Here is a 15,554-nt window from a genome sequence, read left to right on the forward strand (position 1 = left end):
CTATGTAGCCTATCTTGCTAATTCAGATAGTAATACCAACTATGGTTTAACAACGCGATATACAACAATTGTCTTGAATTCTCCTCTGTTTTAATTTAAAGATCACTGGCAGCCTTGAACTCAACTATTTTATAACTAAGGATGGAGACGAGCTACCCATCTCTTTCCATGTTAGGGCTGAAAGAGTGTGCGTTTTCAGGACTTCAAGAATGCAAGACAATTGGCCGGCAAAGGTTGATCGATTGGTAGAGCCTCTGCTACTAATGGCTCAGTTAAGTAAGTTTGAGCGCGGTTAGTAGTTAGAAGGGGGACAATCGTTCGATGCTGTTGGCACACTCTCCCTCGATGAGTCTTTGGACTCCCTGGAGGTGTATAATAATAATAATAATAATAATTGGATATTGCGTTGCTGAACCGTAACTGGTATTTGGTGTAGAAGGTGTTCGAGTATTTACTTTTTTTTAAAAAAAAAAGTATGATCAATTATCATTCTTCTGTTATTTGTTCTTCCTTCCAATGTTCTAAGAATTTTCTTTCCTCCATATTTTTAAATTCTGTTGTTACTGAAGTTATGAAAGTGTTACTAAACATCAAGGCACATCATGATGCTTTTAAGACCATTTAGATAATTAACAAATTTGAAATAATCAGAGTAACTCTAAAAAATTAACTGTAGCCAGTATAGATTCTAAAAATATAAAAAGGGAACTTTTAAAAAGAATATACGCCATGTGGAGCCTGTTGAGTTCAGTGGAAGTAGCATTTGCTGTCTACAGCACTAGGCTGCCCAAAGAAAGATCGTAAGTTCATTTCCAGTCACCAACTAGAGGAACGTTTTCTAAACATTTTTACGACCTGTTCCCGAGTTAGTCCATCTCTGGCACGGGCAAGTTGTTTTTTTTCTCCCAGAAACTCAAGAAAATCGACCATTGAGCCCACACAATTTTCAGACTGTGAAACAGTGTTAGAATTAGGGACCACAAAGTGGCTGCAGGTGTCAGTCGCCTCTCTCCACCAGATGCCATGCATAATTAGTGATAGCTTTGGACTAGCTATTTCTCATTAGCTACTGGTGGAGACTGAACAGCCCTTCTATCCCCAAAAAGATCGATAGGGCTAAAATGGTCTTGGCTACTCCCTGTAGGGAAAAAAAAGGGTAGCAAATTTATTATTATGTATCATAATTTCTTTGCACCACTTACATCCTCCTTATATACAAATACAAATTATCAGTAGAAATCTAAACTATATACAAATCTCAAATCTGTCCATGATTAGAATATTCCTCATATGTTAGTGGTCGTGCATGCACCTAAAACTTCCTTTGAAATCCTTGATGCTTGATGAATCCTTGAGTAAACATCTATATATACTCTTAATGTTTACTTGTGTTATTTAATTTCTCTAATACATTATATTTAATTTAGCTTTAGAGAAATGCATTAGAGGAATTAAATCATACAAGTAAACAGTAAGAGTATAGAGATTTTTACGCAGTTGGGGAAAATGCTGAAGAATTGGAATATCATTCAGAAAACTCACCACTTCTGCTGAAAAACAAGAATTACAAATCAGTAACAGAATATAACAAATATTTGAAAGTATATAGAAACAACAACCAAATGGTAAATGACTGGTTTACTGTTGAAAACCAGAAATTAAAAATGACACTTCGTTCATCTTGCAATATTAATAACTCCAGATAATAAAATTAATATGGCAAGAGAGAGAGGTTGGAATTCATTCTTCCAATATATTTTTTCATTCACTACATCATTTATTATCCTCCACAATTCTCACACACAAATCATTGAATCATTGAATGAAATGCAATCATTGAAAAGGTTTTTGGACCTATAAGAGATAACACAGTAGGTGAATGTCGACAAGACAATCAAGAATTATACCAATTCTATTGATTCCCACTACTAACTGATGAAAGCAGACCTTGCAAAGTGAGATTGCAAAGTCTTAGGCATAGGGAAAGAATAGGTGAGGAGAAAATTACTAAGCAAGTTCAAGACGAGACTGATGGACAGAGACCTAAAGGAAGCCTGTGTATCTTTTGAGAGAAAAAAACCTTCAAAAAGACAGCTGAGATTAAAATCCTGGCCTGGACTTGAAGAGCTCAAGAGAGAATAACATGGAAGAAGGTGATAATTGCTGCAGAGAGCTGAAGGAGTTCGGTAATTTTAGAAGAAAGGGAACACAGAGTCTCAGTTGTTATTGATACAGTTAGTCAACTGAATGTAAGCCAGAAATAAACCTGGTAAATTAGCACCGAAAGTTATATCACGATTTCCTCTATGCACTGAAAATCTACGATAAATCGTGACAAATGGCGTTACACCCTCTTCCGTTATAAACAAGTGTGGATATGGCAGATAATTGTGGAATGCATTATGCCTGATGCATCATGCCAACCACAAAGTTTGGGTAGACGATAAATTCTCACGGATATTCAGTATTTCTGGATAATGGAATGAGACTTCCTATGTTGCATCAGTTTTTAAGAATCCTTGTGCCTTTTATCATGGCAGTGCACTGTATAATACTGTGGGTGCTATTGCCAAATTGTTTTCATGAAAATATAAAAATAGCCTTCGTGGAAAACTCTGGAATGAACTAATTTTTTCTTTATTTAATTTCAGTCATTAATTAGTCAGTTATTATTTATTAAGTTAGGTATTCGTGTACCCCGTATCCTTGAAATCCTTTTTCAATAAGTTTATTGCATAGGCAGGTATGAAAGTAGTAAACATGATGACCTAGGTACCGTATTGTGAACCTTTGGAATATAACAGCGTCATCTGTTATCCCTTTCCTATACACAAAAATAATTGATATTTCTTTATTCCTCTTAGAACCTGATGATCAGCTTGTCAGTTATCATACTGATATAAGGGAGCTTTTCCCCACTTAAACGCCTGTGTTTCATCCCATTAAATGGCAGACCAACAAAGGTTTAAGGTTATTTTGCATTACAGCTGAAGCAACTAAGAGTGTGAGGCCAGTGCATTATGTCTGATAACTGCATGTGTTCATTCTCCCAGTTTGTCCGTTTTGCGGATTGAGATTTCAGGAGGGAAAACATTATCAGAAGAAGAACATATGAAATAAAATTATTATTATTATTTCGTGACATCTCCAAGGACTCATCAAGGAGGGCACTTACTCTATAACCCTCCATAACCCACATCTACATCAACACCAGTATTTTTTGTCTGTAAATTGCTTGTGTTCTAAAAGCAGATTTGTTTGTATGTGGGATGAAAAATCCGAGTTTCTGGGAGAAAACACCCTGCTGCCTCCGTATGAGATCGGCTAACTCACCTTCAGTTTAAAAATTCCATATAAAGATTCCTCCCGTCACAACGAGAATCGAACTTAGGCCTTTTCCAATCGAAGGGCGCAACGTACTGTGGTTCTTCCAATTGCATTACGGAGGCACTTAATGAACAGACAAAATATACTGTTCGAAGAATGCTAGCTACTATAGCCATAATTTCAAGGAAACTAAATTAACTTCTTCCCCTCCAACACAAAAGAAGAAATTATATTCTTTGTAGTTTATTTTCTGTACCTATTATTTTTTTTAATTTTTTATACGTGCCCCACCCATAAAACCGTGGACAAGTTCAGAATTTTGTTATATCAGTGGTCATTTTTTTAAAAAAAATTGACATAACCCATAATCTCTGTCCTAGAACACAAACATTAAATTTTCAACCTACATCAGTAGTGCACTCAGGGTTTAATCTTTGGGGGTGGGCAGAGTTGAGTAGACGATTTGAGAACACACACACACTATACATCGCATACGACCTATGACTCAGCATCTGCAATGATTGCTAATTCATAAGTAGTGCAGAAATAAAAAAACATGACACAACATAAATAAATAAAATGAATTTTATTAATTAGGAAAAGATTTTTGGAAAATTTTCTAGTGTTTTTTTCCCTTGGGAGGGGGGGACAGGGCCCCTTGGCCCTCTTCTTGGTGCACCACTGACTTAGATGGTTAACAAGCCATCTCTTAACAAATTCAAAACTACATATGCAAATTTTAAAAAAATCTCGAAGCAAGAAATTATTTAATATTTTTACTGATTTTTAGTCCAGTAAACTCAAGAAAATCGACCGTGGAACCCACACTATTTCAGACATTAAATATATGTGTTAGGGTTAGGAACCACGAGATGGCAGCACTTGTTGAGCCATTCTCTTCACTGAGTGCCACTTAATTAGTGATAGCCTTGGGCCAGCTATCTCTGATTGGGTACCAGTGGACATTGAACTGGTCAATCTCAGTCTCAGTCTCCAAAAGTTAGATAGGGCTTAAACGGCCTCGCCTACTCCCTATACAGGAATGAAAAGGCATTAGCTGATTTTTTTGCCTAATTTGTTTAAAATACAAGATGAATAAAATATAAATACTGCATAAATAAATACTGTCTTTCAGACTTGGATGACTGACTAGTTAGAATATTCACTCTCTAAGGTCTGCAGGTTCGAATAATGTTTGTGATTTAGCTGATAGATGAATTTTACCTCCCATTGTTAGACAGTTTCCCAGCTTATTAGAGAGACCAGAGGTGGATTGAAAAATGCCAATGTTTGGTCTCTAGAGCAGGGTGTTAACACTAGGTGAAAAATAAATAAAAAAATGAACAATTTTAAGAATTGTTTCATTTTAGTTCCAGAAGTTTTTTTATACAAAAAAAAAAAAAATAGAAAAAGCATTATTCTACCAGGTAGTAATGCACCATAACATTTCAACCTTTCGTGAATGGGAGTCACATAAGAATATGCTATACAGTACTACCTGTGTGTTTGACAAGCAGTTATATTCCTGCTTTCGTGCATAATTTCTAAAGTGCACATGAGTACGAACTTCATGACATAGTGATATTTGCATCCTCTGTGACAGGACACCCAAAGATAGACTTCAGTTCAAGTTTAGTCACACTAGATGATCTAAGTCTTTCTTTGACCAGTTCCCTAGTTAGTCAATCTCTACACGGCTTGCGAACTTTATCTACCAGAAAGTCGGGATTTTCGTCCCGTAAACTCAAGAAAATCGACTGCAGAACCCTAATTATTTCAGACAGTAACATATCATGCTAGGGTTAGGTAGCAAGAGATAGTGGTATTAGTTTGCCACTCTTTTCAGTAGTATTACAATATTTGGAAAGGACTTCTCGTGACTGTAATTTAGAATTAACTTCAAAAATTCAAAAAGGTTCAAAGTGCCGCCAAGGGCGGTCCACCTCATGCGTCTCCCCCCTAGCTACGCCTGTGCTTGGAGATGTCACGCAATAATAATAATAATAATAATAATAATAATAATAATAATAATAATAATAATAATAATAATAATAATAATAATAATAATAAAATAATAATAATAATAATAATAATAATAATAATAATAAGAAGAAGAAGAAGAAGAAGAAGAAGACTATTGCATATTTTCTTGAATTTAAGGAAGGCAAAATGGAGTTTTCCTAGGGACGGCATATACTCGAAATCGATCCTGGTGAAGGCTTGAGGGATGAATGATAGGTGTCCTTATTCGTCCTCAAAAAGTTAATTAGGGCCAACGGAGTTCTCTCTACTCACTTTAGGGAAAAACATGCACAGAGAATATTAAATCCCACATTGTTTTAAAACCGAATAAGAAACTCAAAGATTGGAATCAGAGAGTTTCATGCCGAATATAGTAAACTATAAAAGTATAGGCGATTACTAGCGTGAGGCTAATGCAAGTAGTCCTAGTGCGTAGTACAATCTCGGGCAACTCGCAGCAAAGGTGGTAAAGTTCTGATCGCTATTTTTGGTATTTTCCATAATGTAAAACACATTTCCTAGGAAATGTATGCTGTTATTACATTATGGTGGGAGGTCACTACCCAGACCGGTTTCAGCCTTTTTTTGTGGCTTCATCAGTGAGTAACTAGACCAAATAGATACCAAAGGGTATAGCGAAAAGAACTTATATACTCTGCTATACGAGTTGTCAAAAAGATGCAACCATTAAGTTACTTAAATATAAATAAAGAGCCAATAGGCTTCATTTCGGCGATATAAACATTATTTAAATTAAGGGGATATTAAATCCCACATTGTTTTAAAACCGAATAAGAAACTCAAAGATTGGAATCAGAGAGTTTCATGCCAAATATAGTAAACTATAAAAGTATCGGCGATTTGCTGCGAGTTGCCCGATTGTACTACGCACTAGGACTACTTGCATTAGCTCACGCTAGTAATCGCCGATACTTTTATAGTTTACTATATTCGGCATGAAACTCTCTGATTCCAATCTTTGAGTTTCTTATTCGGTTTTAAAACAATGTGGGATTTAATATCCCCTTAATTTAAATAATGTTTATATCGCCGAAATGAAGCCTATTGGCTCTTTATTTATATTTAAATACACAGAGAATTTTTTTTTAAATTCAAATACTATGGATGAAAATTAAAACTGTGTTTATGATTAATTCAATTTTTTTTAAAAGGTAAATATTAATATGTGGAGGCGCTAGTTGCTTTCAGTTGGATTTTAGGGGCGCGTATAATTTAGTTAGTATTTCTTTGCGTGACAATTGATTATTTTTCGCGTTCCTTTTGATGTTTAAGAGGTACCTGTGATTAAAGTATATGGTTTTTTTTTTTTCCAAAAATATTTCATGTAATCGAAAACCGAGCGTAGCTTTCTTCCATAGTTCTGAAGGTTAATGCGAGCCGAAACCCATTAGTTGTGAATCTGTATGTTATGTCCAGCTTTTACGCTCCCCCTTTCATCTCGCATACTCTGTTAATACTTAACGTTTTGTGAGTTAACGTATGAAACCAGTTATTTCTATGGGTTAGTGCACAGCTTGAATTCATGAGTCGTAAATCATGTATCTCGGGGTTTTAATCACGGATCTTAAAAAAAAAAAAAAAAACGATTAAAGCATACTGGAACAATTTAATATTGCGGTATATGTCACATTATTATTATTATTATTTGATACCTCCAGGGAGTCCAAAGACTCATCGAGGGAGAATGTGCCAACAGCATCGAACGATTGTTCCCCTTCCAACTACTAACTGTGCAATTTTAGTTTAAAGAGAACAAACTGTACAGACTTTTTTTTTTTTTTTTTTGGTTACTTAATGAAAGATCTTACACCAACCTTGCTTACTGAAACCTGAAACATGGCATTTTAACTCAAAGAACATCTCCTTATAGCTATTCACTGTTAGAGTGCTCACAATCACCTCTAGCAATCCATTCCGCTCATTTACCACTCTCCAAGTGAAGAATCCTAGTCTGCACACACTTACTAATCATACTTTTAGACAACTTTCAAGTGTGACCCCCTTGTTTTTCCTTTTCTCACCATGTATTGAAAAATTTCTTGTGTCAGTCTTATAGAATCCCTTTAGTAACTTATAAGTTTCTATTATATCCTCTCTCCTAACATCCTCTTGACATCATGAAATTGAATTTGCTTCTTATAGGATGCAAAACACATCATTAGCAAGAAGCAACACAAAAAAGACTTTCATTTTCCTTATTGCAAGAGTAGTTGCTAGCCTGGCTGACCGAGTGGTTAGTGTGTCCGCTCCCCAGTCAGGCTGTGGGTTCGAATCCCACCATGGGCATGGATGCTTGTGATGTTTGCCTGAGGAAATACTAGTGGTTGTGGCCGGTGATAGATGGCATTGGTGTAGTTGTGGTCAGTTGGTGGATTGTGAGTGGTGGAGACAGAGTTGTAGAGTGAATGCCCTCCCTCCCTGGAGGTGACAAATAATAATAATGATTTGTTTTATCACCATCAGCTTGAATTTTTTCAAAATTTTAATCTAATTATGATGAATATTACACTATATAACTTCCTAGTTTTCTATATCCTGTTCCCTCCTGTTTTGAATAGTTCCAGGATTTTTGCAGAGAGCTGTGCAGCTCACATTTCTCTAATCTCTTCTCACTATCAGCATATCATATCTCTTATTAAAAACAAATAAAAAATTAATAACCTTGATTAGTATTTTGTTGCTGCAATATATGACTTCTCTGCTGTTATAGATTATAGTAGTTGAAAAGAATTGTCCTTTGAATTAAACTCATTATTATTACAAGATACCTACAAGGATTGATTGCAGGAGGGTACTCTACACCACACAACACTGTCTACTGCACCAAATTAGCTAGGAATAATTTAAACCATGGCTAGTAAAGAAAAAAAGCATTCTTTATGAGAAAACATTCTGTACGTTATAGTTTGACCTGTTAATGCAAAATGATTAAGGATATGGTTTCTAATTGGATGAGATTGTTGGCATGGCAAGAACACATGCTCTGTTTTGTTAGGCATTGATGATCTAGCAGACTTAGGTGTTTATAGCAGGAAGTCATGAGTATGGCTCATGGATCATATGCATCTTCCAGTAATGTTGCACTGGTATGCCATTCCTCTCTTAAAATGTATGATTTTGGATTTATTTATTTATTTATTATTATTATTAAAATATAACTGATATATTTGGTCTTGATTGGAGAGTTTGATATATCATTCAGCACAGAATTCTATTATATGAATGACTTTGTTAGTATTTGTTCTGCTATTATTATTGTGCTGTTATCCTGCCAGCTTGATTAGATGAGTGGATAGTGTCTAATTTCCAACCTATAAGGTTGTAGGTTTGAATTCCATTATGGAGATGGATATTTATGAATGTCTCTGAGTAGCAGATTATCTTCATCACTTATTGTGAGGCTGCTCTCCTATTTGTTTATAGTTTGAAGTGGCTTTTAAAAAAGCATCATGTTTGGTCTCTCTAGAATAGGTTAGAAATTGATGATCCTGATATTTTCAGTATTAATGCGATATAGGATTACAACCTTTTGTGGATTACCATTCGCCCAACCGGCCTGGTTGGACGAATGGTAAATGTATCCGCTCTCTAGCCAAAAGGCTGCGGGTTCGAATCGTGCTGTGGGCATGGATGTTTGTGATTTGTGAAAATACTAGTGGTGGTGGGGCGGTAGATGGCGTTGGTGTAGTTGTGGTTCGTTGTAGTTGATCGACTGAGTGGTGGAGACAGAGCTGTAGAGTAGGTATCCTTCCTCGATGAGTCTTTGGAATCCCTGGAGGTGTCACGTAATAATAATAATTATCACTGAAAAATTTTTCTGCTGATTTTATAACCAGTGAAATGTATTTCAAGATGTGAAATACATGCTGAATATATATTTAAAGATATTGGCAAACAACATGAGCTGCTTTAAAATGTTATGTACTGAATTTAGTATTTAAGTGATTATACAGAAGTTATGCAAGTAAATATTACTGTTTGTAAGATCAGTAATTAACATAATGAACAATCGCTTAACATAGCTTTTTATTAATAGTAAGCAGCTTTTCATAATATTGTCTTGTAGTATACTTTTCACTCTGAGATCAAAAGTAATGTAATCCTAAAGCTGAATAAAATATAGAAGTACATTTTATTTAGTTCAAATTGTACAGATTTTTCTTTTACTTTCCATGACCTCTCACAAGACTCTTTATTTGCTGCGTTGATAATTTATCACTTAGCCATGTAGGATGGCTGACAGTTCCATTAATATGGTATAGAAATGGTGACCTAATGGTTCCATGGGATGGCATGGAAAGAAAAAGTAAAGTTTGCATGACATTTATGTAGTATTTTTTATCACTAAACTGTACATTGCTTATACAGTCCTGGGATTAAATACTTGTACCTATATTGATAGTTGATAATATTGGGTTAACTCATTGTAATTTTTTTGCTCTATATGGGAGTGTGATTAACTGAGTTATTTAGTTTCTAAGTAAAACTTGTATTTTTGTTTTAAATACGATATTGATGGTATAATGCTAATGTGTACTAGAGTAATGGCAGCAAAGATATCATTGTTGGATGATTCGAATTTACGTGATTTTGTACAGTGCAGTGCATGTGTGAGATATATTCGTTGCAAAAGTTAAAGGATTTATGGAAGGAGAGTGAAACTGGTGAGCAACTGTGTATTGAGTGTTTTGAATGTAGGTGGCAAAAACAAAGCAAATGTTAGTAGAGTAGGCAGCATTGACAGTAGAATGGCATTAATATCAAAATGAACGTTGAACATGCATCGGTGAAAATACATGAGAACAAAATGGCCCTTAAATAAAGAATTAGTTCACTTTCATATTATCCTTCACAGAACAAAGTGTGAAATCGAAACGTTGCAGAAGCAGCAAGAGATTAGTAGGGCTGAGAAGAGAAAGAACCAAATTGTCAAAGGTAAGGATCGAGATCATGTGTGAAAAACAAGGTAAGAAGAAAATTATGTACGAAGATTATGATCAGAAGAGTACTTAATGAAAGTATAACAAAATCATGTTTCTCTGGTACAAAAATTAATGATATTAGTCATGCCATATGGATACAGAAAGTTAAGGCAAAAGAACTAATTGTCATGGTTGGCACTAACAATCTGAGAGATGAAAAGTATTCTATGAGGGAAGATGTGAAGGAGTTGTTGGACAAAGCAAAAAAAGAAGAGCGAGAAGGTTAAGATTGTAAGTCTCTGACACGCTATGATAGAGCCAAATTGAGGAAGAGGGTGTTGACAGCAAACGAATCAATATAGAGGTTGCGCAGAAGGAATCTAATCTCTTAAGTAAAAATATTGAATAGGGTAAACTTCAGGCAGTCAAGGGCCTAAAGGGATGCTATGATTTCTGTATACTAATGCCTAAAGTATCAGGAACAAGAGTTTTTGGTATTGGTCACCAAATGTTACAAGCATTAGTGAGACTTGGCTAACAGCAGATGATGTAGTTACAAGGATAGTGTTACGTCGTGGTTTTTCTTTAAATCTATGTTACTATTATCCCCTCTTGTGCCAACTAAGAATGAGATCTCCAGCCTATCTCTCTGGAGCCGTCTCCTTTTCGAATTCTGACAAATTTGTTTGTTCCAGCTGCACCAGTCAGAATCCTAGGACAGAAGAATTCTTGCTCAGAGAAACTTTCCCAGAGCTCTAACAGCTACCTAAATTCGTTAAATATATATAACATCTGTAGAGATCTCAGTTTGCAGTCATGGCCCTATCCTTTCTAATTATTCTATACCTTTCCAAAATGCATAGGTTCAAACTTTTATGAGTGGTAAATTAGTCTCATGCTCAAGCAAAACTCAGGCTTACATAGTAAATCATGTTTATTAAAGATCTAATGAGTTTACAATTAGGTTTAAACATATCAAAAGCTTATCACATTACCTATACTAAATCAACTGACAATCATAAATGAACACTCCAGTTAATGAACATATAACTCATATCCTCTGGTCAACTAAAACACACTTAGCATGGGAAAACACAAGTTTACAATTTTAACTTCAAATCCTAACACAGACCACACCACATTAATTAGGTCTCACACAAGAACTTAAGTCCTCCGATTACTAGTCCAATGGAGCTAACAAGTTACAATGCATATAAGTCATTCAAAAAGTTCTCTAGGCAATTGCCCATTTTCTTCCAACTAGAAATTGATTCACCTTTTTCCTCTAATGCTAATTGTTAATAAAATAAGAGAATTCTGTACATTACCACCGCCGCATGAGGTTACCATGTCCCCTTTATCCGTCCTTTACTGTTAGATACTTTACTGCTTCAGTGGGTTGCATCCACGTGGAGGTCACTTCGCTCGTCCCGTACAACTATTTTCTGCACTCTGCTGGGCAAACTCTCGTCTCGCTGGTCACTATCATCAGACTGCCCGTCTCCCTGGAGGAACTTTCCATTGTTTCATTCCGGTAGCACTTCTACCGATGGCCCGAGTCGGTGGACGTCATCATCTTGCATACAGCTTGCCCGATACTCGCCAGTCAGCAACGGGGAGAAACTTGCCATCCGAAGTCGTAGAATTTCCTTCCGCTGGTCAGCATCATGGGTCCAAAAGAAAACAGGAACAGAAAAATGGGGGTTTGAAATCTGCGCGAACCTGCATTTATTATCCTTTTCTCACAGTGCTTTCCTATTGGTCCTTAAGTTGTTCAGTCACAACTCTTCTCCTCAAGAGTGCTCTTTTCGGGGGAACGCGAGTTCAATTCGCTTTCCACGAATGCGTTCGCTTCAGGCGTTATGCTTATCATCGGTAACTCACACGCAACCTTTGGATCTTTGTTTGCATTGACATACATTTTGCATAGAGTATTTTTTTTTTCTAGTGTTTTCAAACAATAATATTTCTATCTAGACAGACAAATTCCTCCTTTTTTTGTACTTCATTTTAAGGTAATTCAGTTATGTTCTCTATTAACAATTTGTTTCTTTACTAACAGTACAAGTATTTCTTGGTTATTATTGTATTCTTGTTAAATCTTGAACGAATGATCCTTTCGACGAAAAGGTCCTTATTCAAGATATAACAATAGACTGTGCAAAGTTTAGTATGTTCAGGGAGGATAGAGAAGATTGAATGGAGAGGGTGAGGGAATTCTGTTATGCAAATAGGGATGGATATGGCACTGATTATGTGGATAAGAGAGGCTGTTGGACAGATATCAGAAAGTGGTATATGGAGGAGCAGAATCCAGAAAAAGCAGGTGATTGATGGTGTGCTGCAAGGTTCTGTGCTAGATCCTATCTATCTATCAGTGGCTCTAACAGCACCAATGGCCTTCCAAGTATACTTGGATTTCCTAACCATAATACAAGGATAAGGTGGTTTACCCCTGTGCCTATAAGTTTTTGTCTGTAGATATGTGTGTTCGTGGGGCCGGTTTGCCTGTTTTGAGGGATGAAAAACCCTCTACCTCCGTATGAGACTGGCTAACTCATCTTTAGTCGAAAGAGACCAGATAAAGGTTCCTCATCACTTACAGGACTCAAGCCCAGGTCTTTCTGACCAAAGGGCTTCGTCTATACTGACTGAGCTATGGAGGCTGCTAGATTCACTACTGTTTAACTTGTAAATAAATAATATAGGAAATTACCTGAAAGGAAATATTCAGTTATTTGAAAATGATTCAAAATTAGGTAGAATAGTGAATTAAGATAATGTGTAAAACTTGCAGAAAGATTTAAGTAAGCTGTCAGTATGGACAAAAGATAATGGGTGTCAGTTTAATGCAGAGAAATGTTATAAAGTTATGCATTTTGGGATATATTACAATATAGATTACAAACTGTTTACCACATTGATAGAACTGTACTTCAGGAAATAGATGAAGCTAGGAATTTAGTGGTAGAGAGAGAGTGTTTGAAATTTAGAAGGCATGTTGCTAAGGTAGCTAATAAGATTACTTGGTTGTTGAAGAACACACCAACAAGTAGGGATAAGGAAGTTGTTATTCCTCTTTATAAGGCCAGGAGACCAGACCTCAGCACACTGTGCTGAGTTCTAGTCTCCTGGATTTCTCTCATCGACTGACCAAGATGGTGAGTGGTCTGTGGAATGTTCCCTTTGTGGAGAGTGAGTACGTGGATTGCAGAAGTTGGTTGATTGACAAAAAAGAGGGGATATGATAGAAACATTTAACTTACTTAGAGGATTTTATAGGATTGATGTAGGAAAATGCTGCAGCATTTGGCAATAGAGGGCAGAAAAACCGTTCATCCTTGGAAATTGGGTAAAGGTGTAGTTAGTAAGGGTGTGAGGACTAGATTTTTCACTTGGAGAGTTGTGAATGAATGGAATGAGTTGCCTGAGTCAGTTGTTTGCACTTTGTCTGTTAATGTGTTTAAGGAGAAGTATGATAGATTGTGTGGATAAATTGGGTTTCCTACAATGAGTCTTTGGACTCCATGGAGGTGCCTATACAATAATAGTAATAATTAGATCTAAGACCTTCAAACCTCATTTTCTCTCTGTTACATACTGCCCAAGGTAATTGTCTCCCAAGAAGTCACCCAGTATATACTACCATAATTAAAATCATTCATAATGATCACATTCCTTTGTTCAAATTGCCTACTCAGTTTTTCATTGCCACCCTCCACATTTGATAGCCTTTAGCATCATCTGACTAAATATCTCTTGCGTGCACCCTCCACTTTGAATCCTACCACCTCAAAATACCTGCCACTCTTTCCTCCTTTTAGTCTTCACTTTGTGTGGACATAATTTCTCCACTCTCATCAGCAGTATCCTCTTCGTTTTCTGTCTTTACAAAAAAACATGTTTCCATTTCTATTCTTATCAGGATATTATCCTCATCAAATCATGGTTCACTTATTTTTGGGTGAATAAACTCACTCAGTGATATTTCTGATTCTCCTGACATTCATAAATAAACCTGGCAATTCACTTTTGGGTATATATTAGTCCTACTGATGCCACCTCTCTGTGTAATTTCTCTACACTTGCCGCTGATCATTCACCTTTATATCACCATTTACGTCATATATCATCTCAGACTCATCTATTCTTACATTCCAGGCCATTCCATTTTCATGCTAACCATCCTCGCACATGCATTCAGTACTGCTTCCAACATCCACTCTCCTTATGCTATGCCACCCTGATTTCTCCATTTCTCCTGTTCATATTGTATTCCCATTCTCTCACCTTCATTTTTCACACTAGTATTCTCTCTGTTCACAAGCACTTCAGCCTAACCTGATCCACTCTCCTGACTTTTCACATTGCCTCTTACTCCCCTGATCTGTTGTTCACATTACACTTCCTTCTAGCAGCAGTCTCTACACTTGACTCACACACTTCATTTAAATGCAATTCATCACTGAGATCATTCCGACAAGAATTTGAGAAAAAGTAAGAACCAAGAGATTTTTTCTGTTAGTGATGCAATAGAACCATCCAAGTGCAAAAGAGATGGAAGGATGGTTGACAGAAGTTATGGCTAATAGCTTTGTTAGCTCTTTCAAAATCAGTTTGGATATGCTGAGCTTTCACCTGTCTTTTGGGCTGTAGTATAAAAAACAGAAAAAGAACTTGAAGATGTCAGTGAAAGCCAATTTCATCATATCCATTGTTGCTCATGTATAGTCTTGACAGACTTCTTGAATTAAAAAGTTCATTTAAAGTGAAGTGGAAAATAAATGTTTCCATACCCATAAGGATTATTTCATTGCAAATGTTTAGATCAGAAGAGACTGAAAACAATAATTTTGTATAAATCCAGGCAACGTGTGGACAAAAATGACTGCATGATCACTGCTCCATAAATGAAGAAATGAACATTAGCTTGTGGTCTGAATTGCTTAAAGAATAAACATCTACAGTATATTTAGAAAAGTCATTAGTGAGAATGATCTAGATTGTTGGTAGTTATGTGAACAGATCATGTAACATCACTAGTGATAGCAAATGCCTCAGCATTTCTTATTATCATCATCTTCATCAGATCTCCATCCAGTCCAAAAACTTATCCTTGTCACACATATACACACACAGATCATCATGCTAAGCCTTAAATGCACTCACTGCCTCTAACCATCCACCGATCTCTATGCAAATACATTTCTGCTCATGCCTTCCTTATACAGCTTCCAGGAATGTGTTCTCCCATTCTATGAA

General features: G+C 36.1%; 1 protein-coding gene across 2 annotated transcripts in view; it reads left to right on the forward strand.

Annotated features, from left to right (window-relative positions):
• The first annotated feature begins 6,557 nt into the window (after nt 1–6,557).
• LOC150110488 (palmitoyltransferase ZDHHC6) overlaps nt 6,558–15,554 on the forward strand; it is a 191,842-nt gene continuing 182,845 nt past the window's right edge. The window contains exon 1 of one of the 2 annotated variants that reach the window (XM_090394109.1): nt 6,558–6,644. In XM_090394109.1, coding sequence (XP_090250235.1) covers nt 6,634–6,644 — 11 coding nt within the window. In that variant the 5' untranslated portion in view covers nt 6,558–6,633. Of the gene's footprint in view, nt 6,645–8,379; nt 8,457–15,554 lie in introns of those variants that run through there. The other variant, XM_090394116.1, reaches the window with a different exon arrangement.

Source organism: Typopeltis vanoorti, chromosome 1, assembly GCF_054136105.1.
Source record: "Typopeltis vanoorti isolate ZY-2024b chromosome 1, IOZ_Tvanoo_1.0, whole genome shotgun sequence".
In the NCBI taxonomy this organism is placed as follows: Eukaryota; Metazoa; Arthropoda; class Arachnida; order Uropygi; family Thelyphonidae; genus Typopeltis; species Typopeltis vanoorti.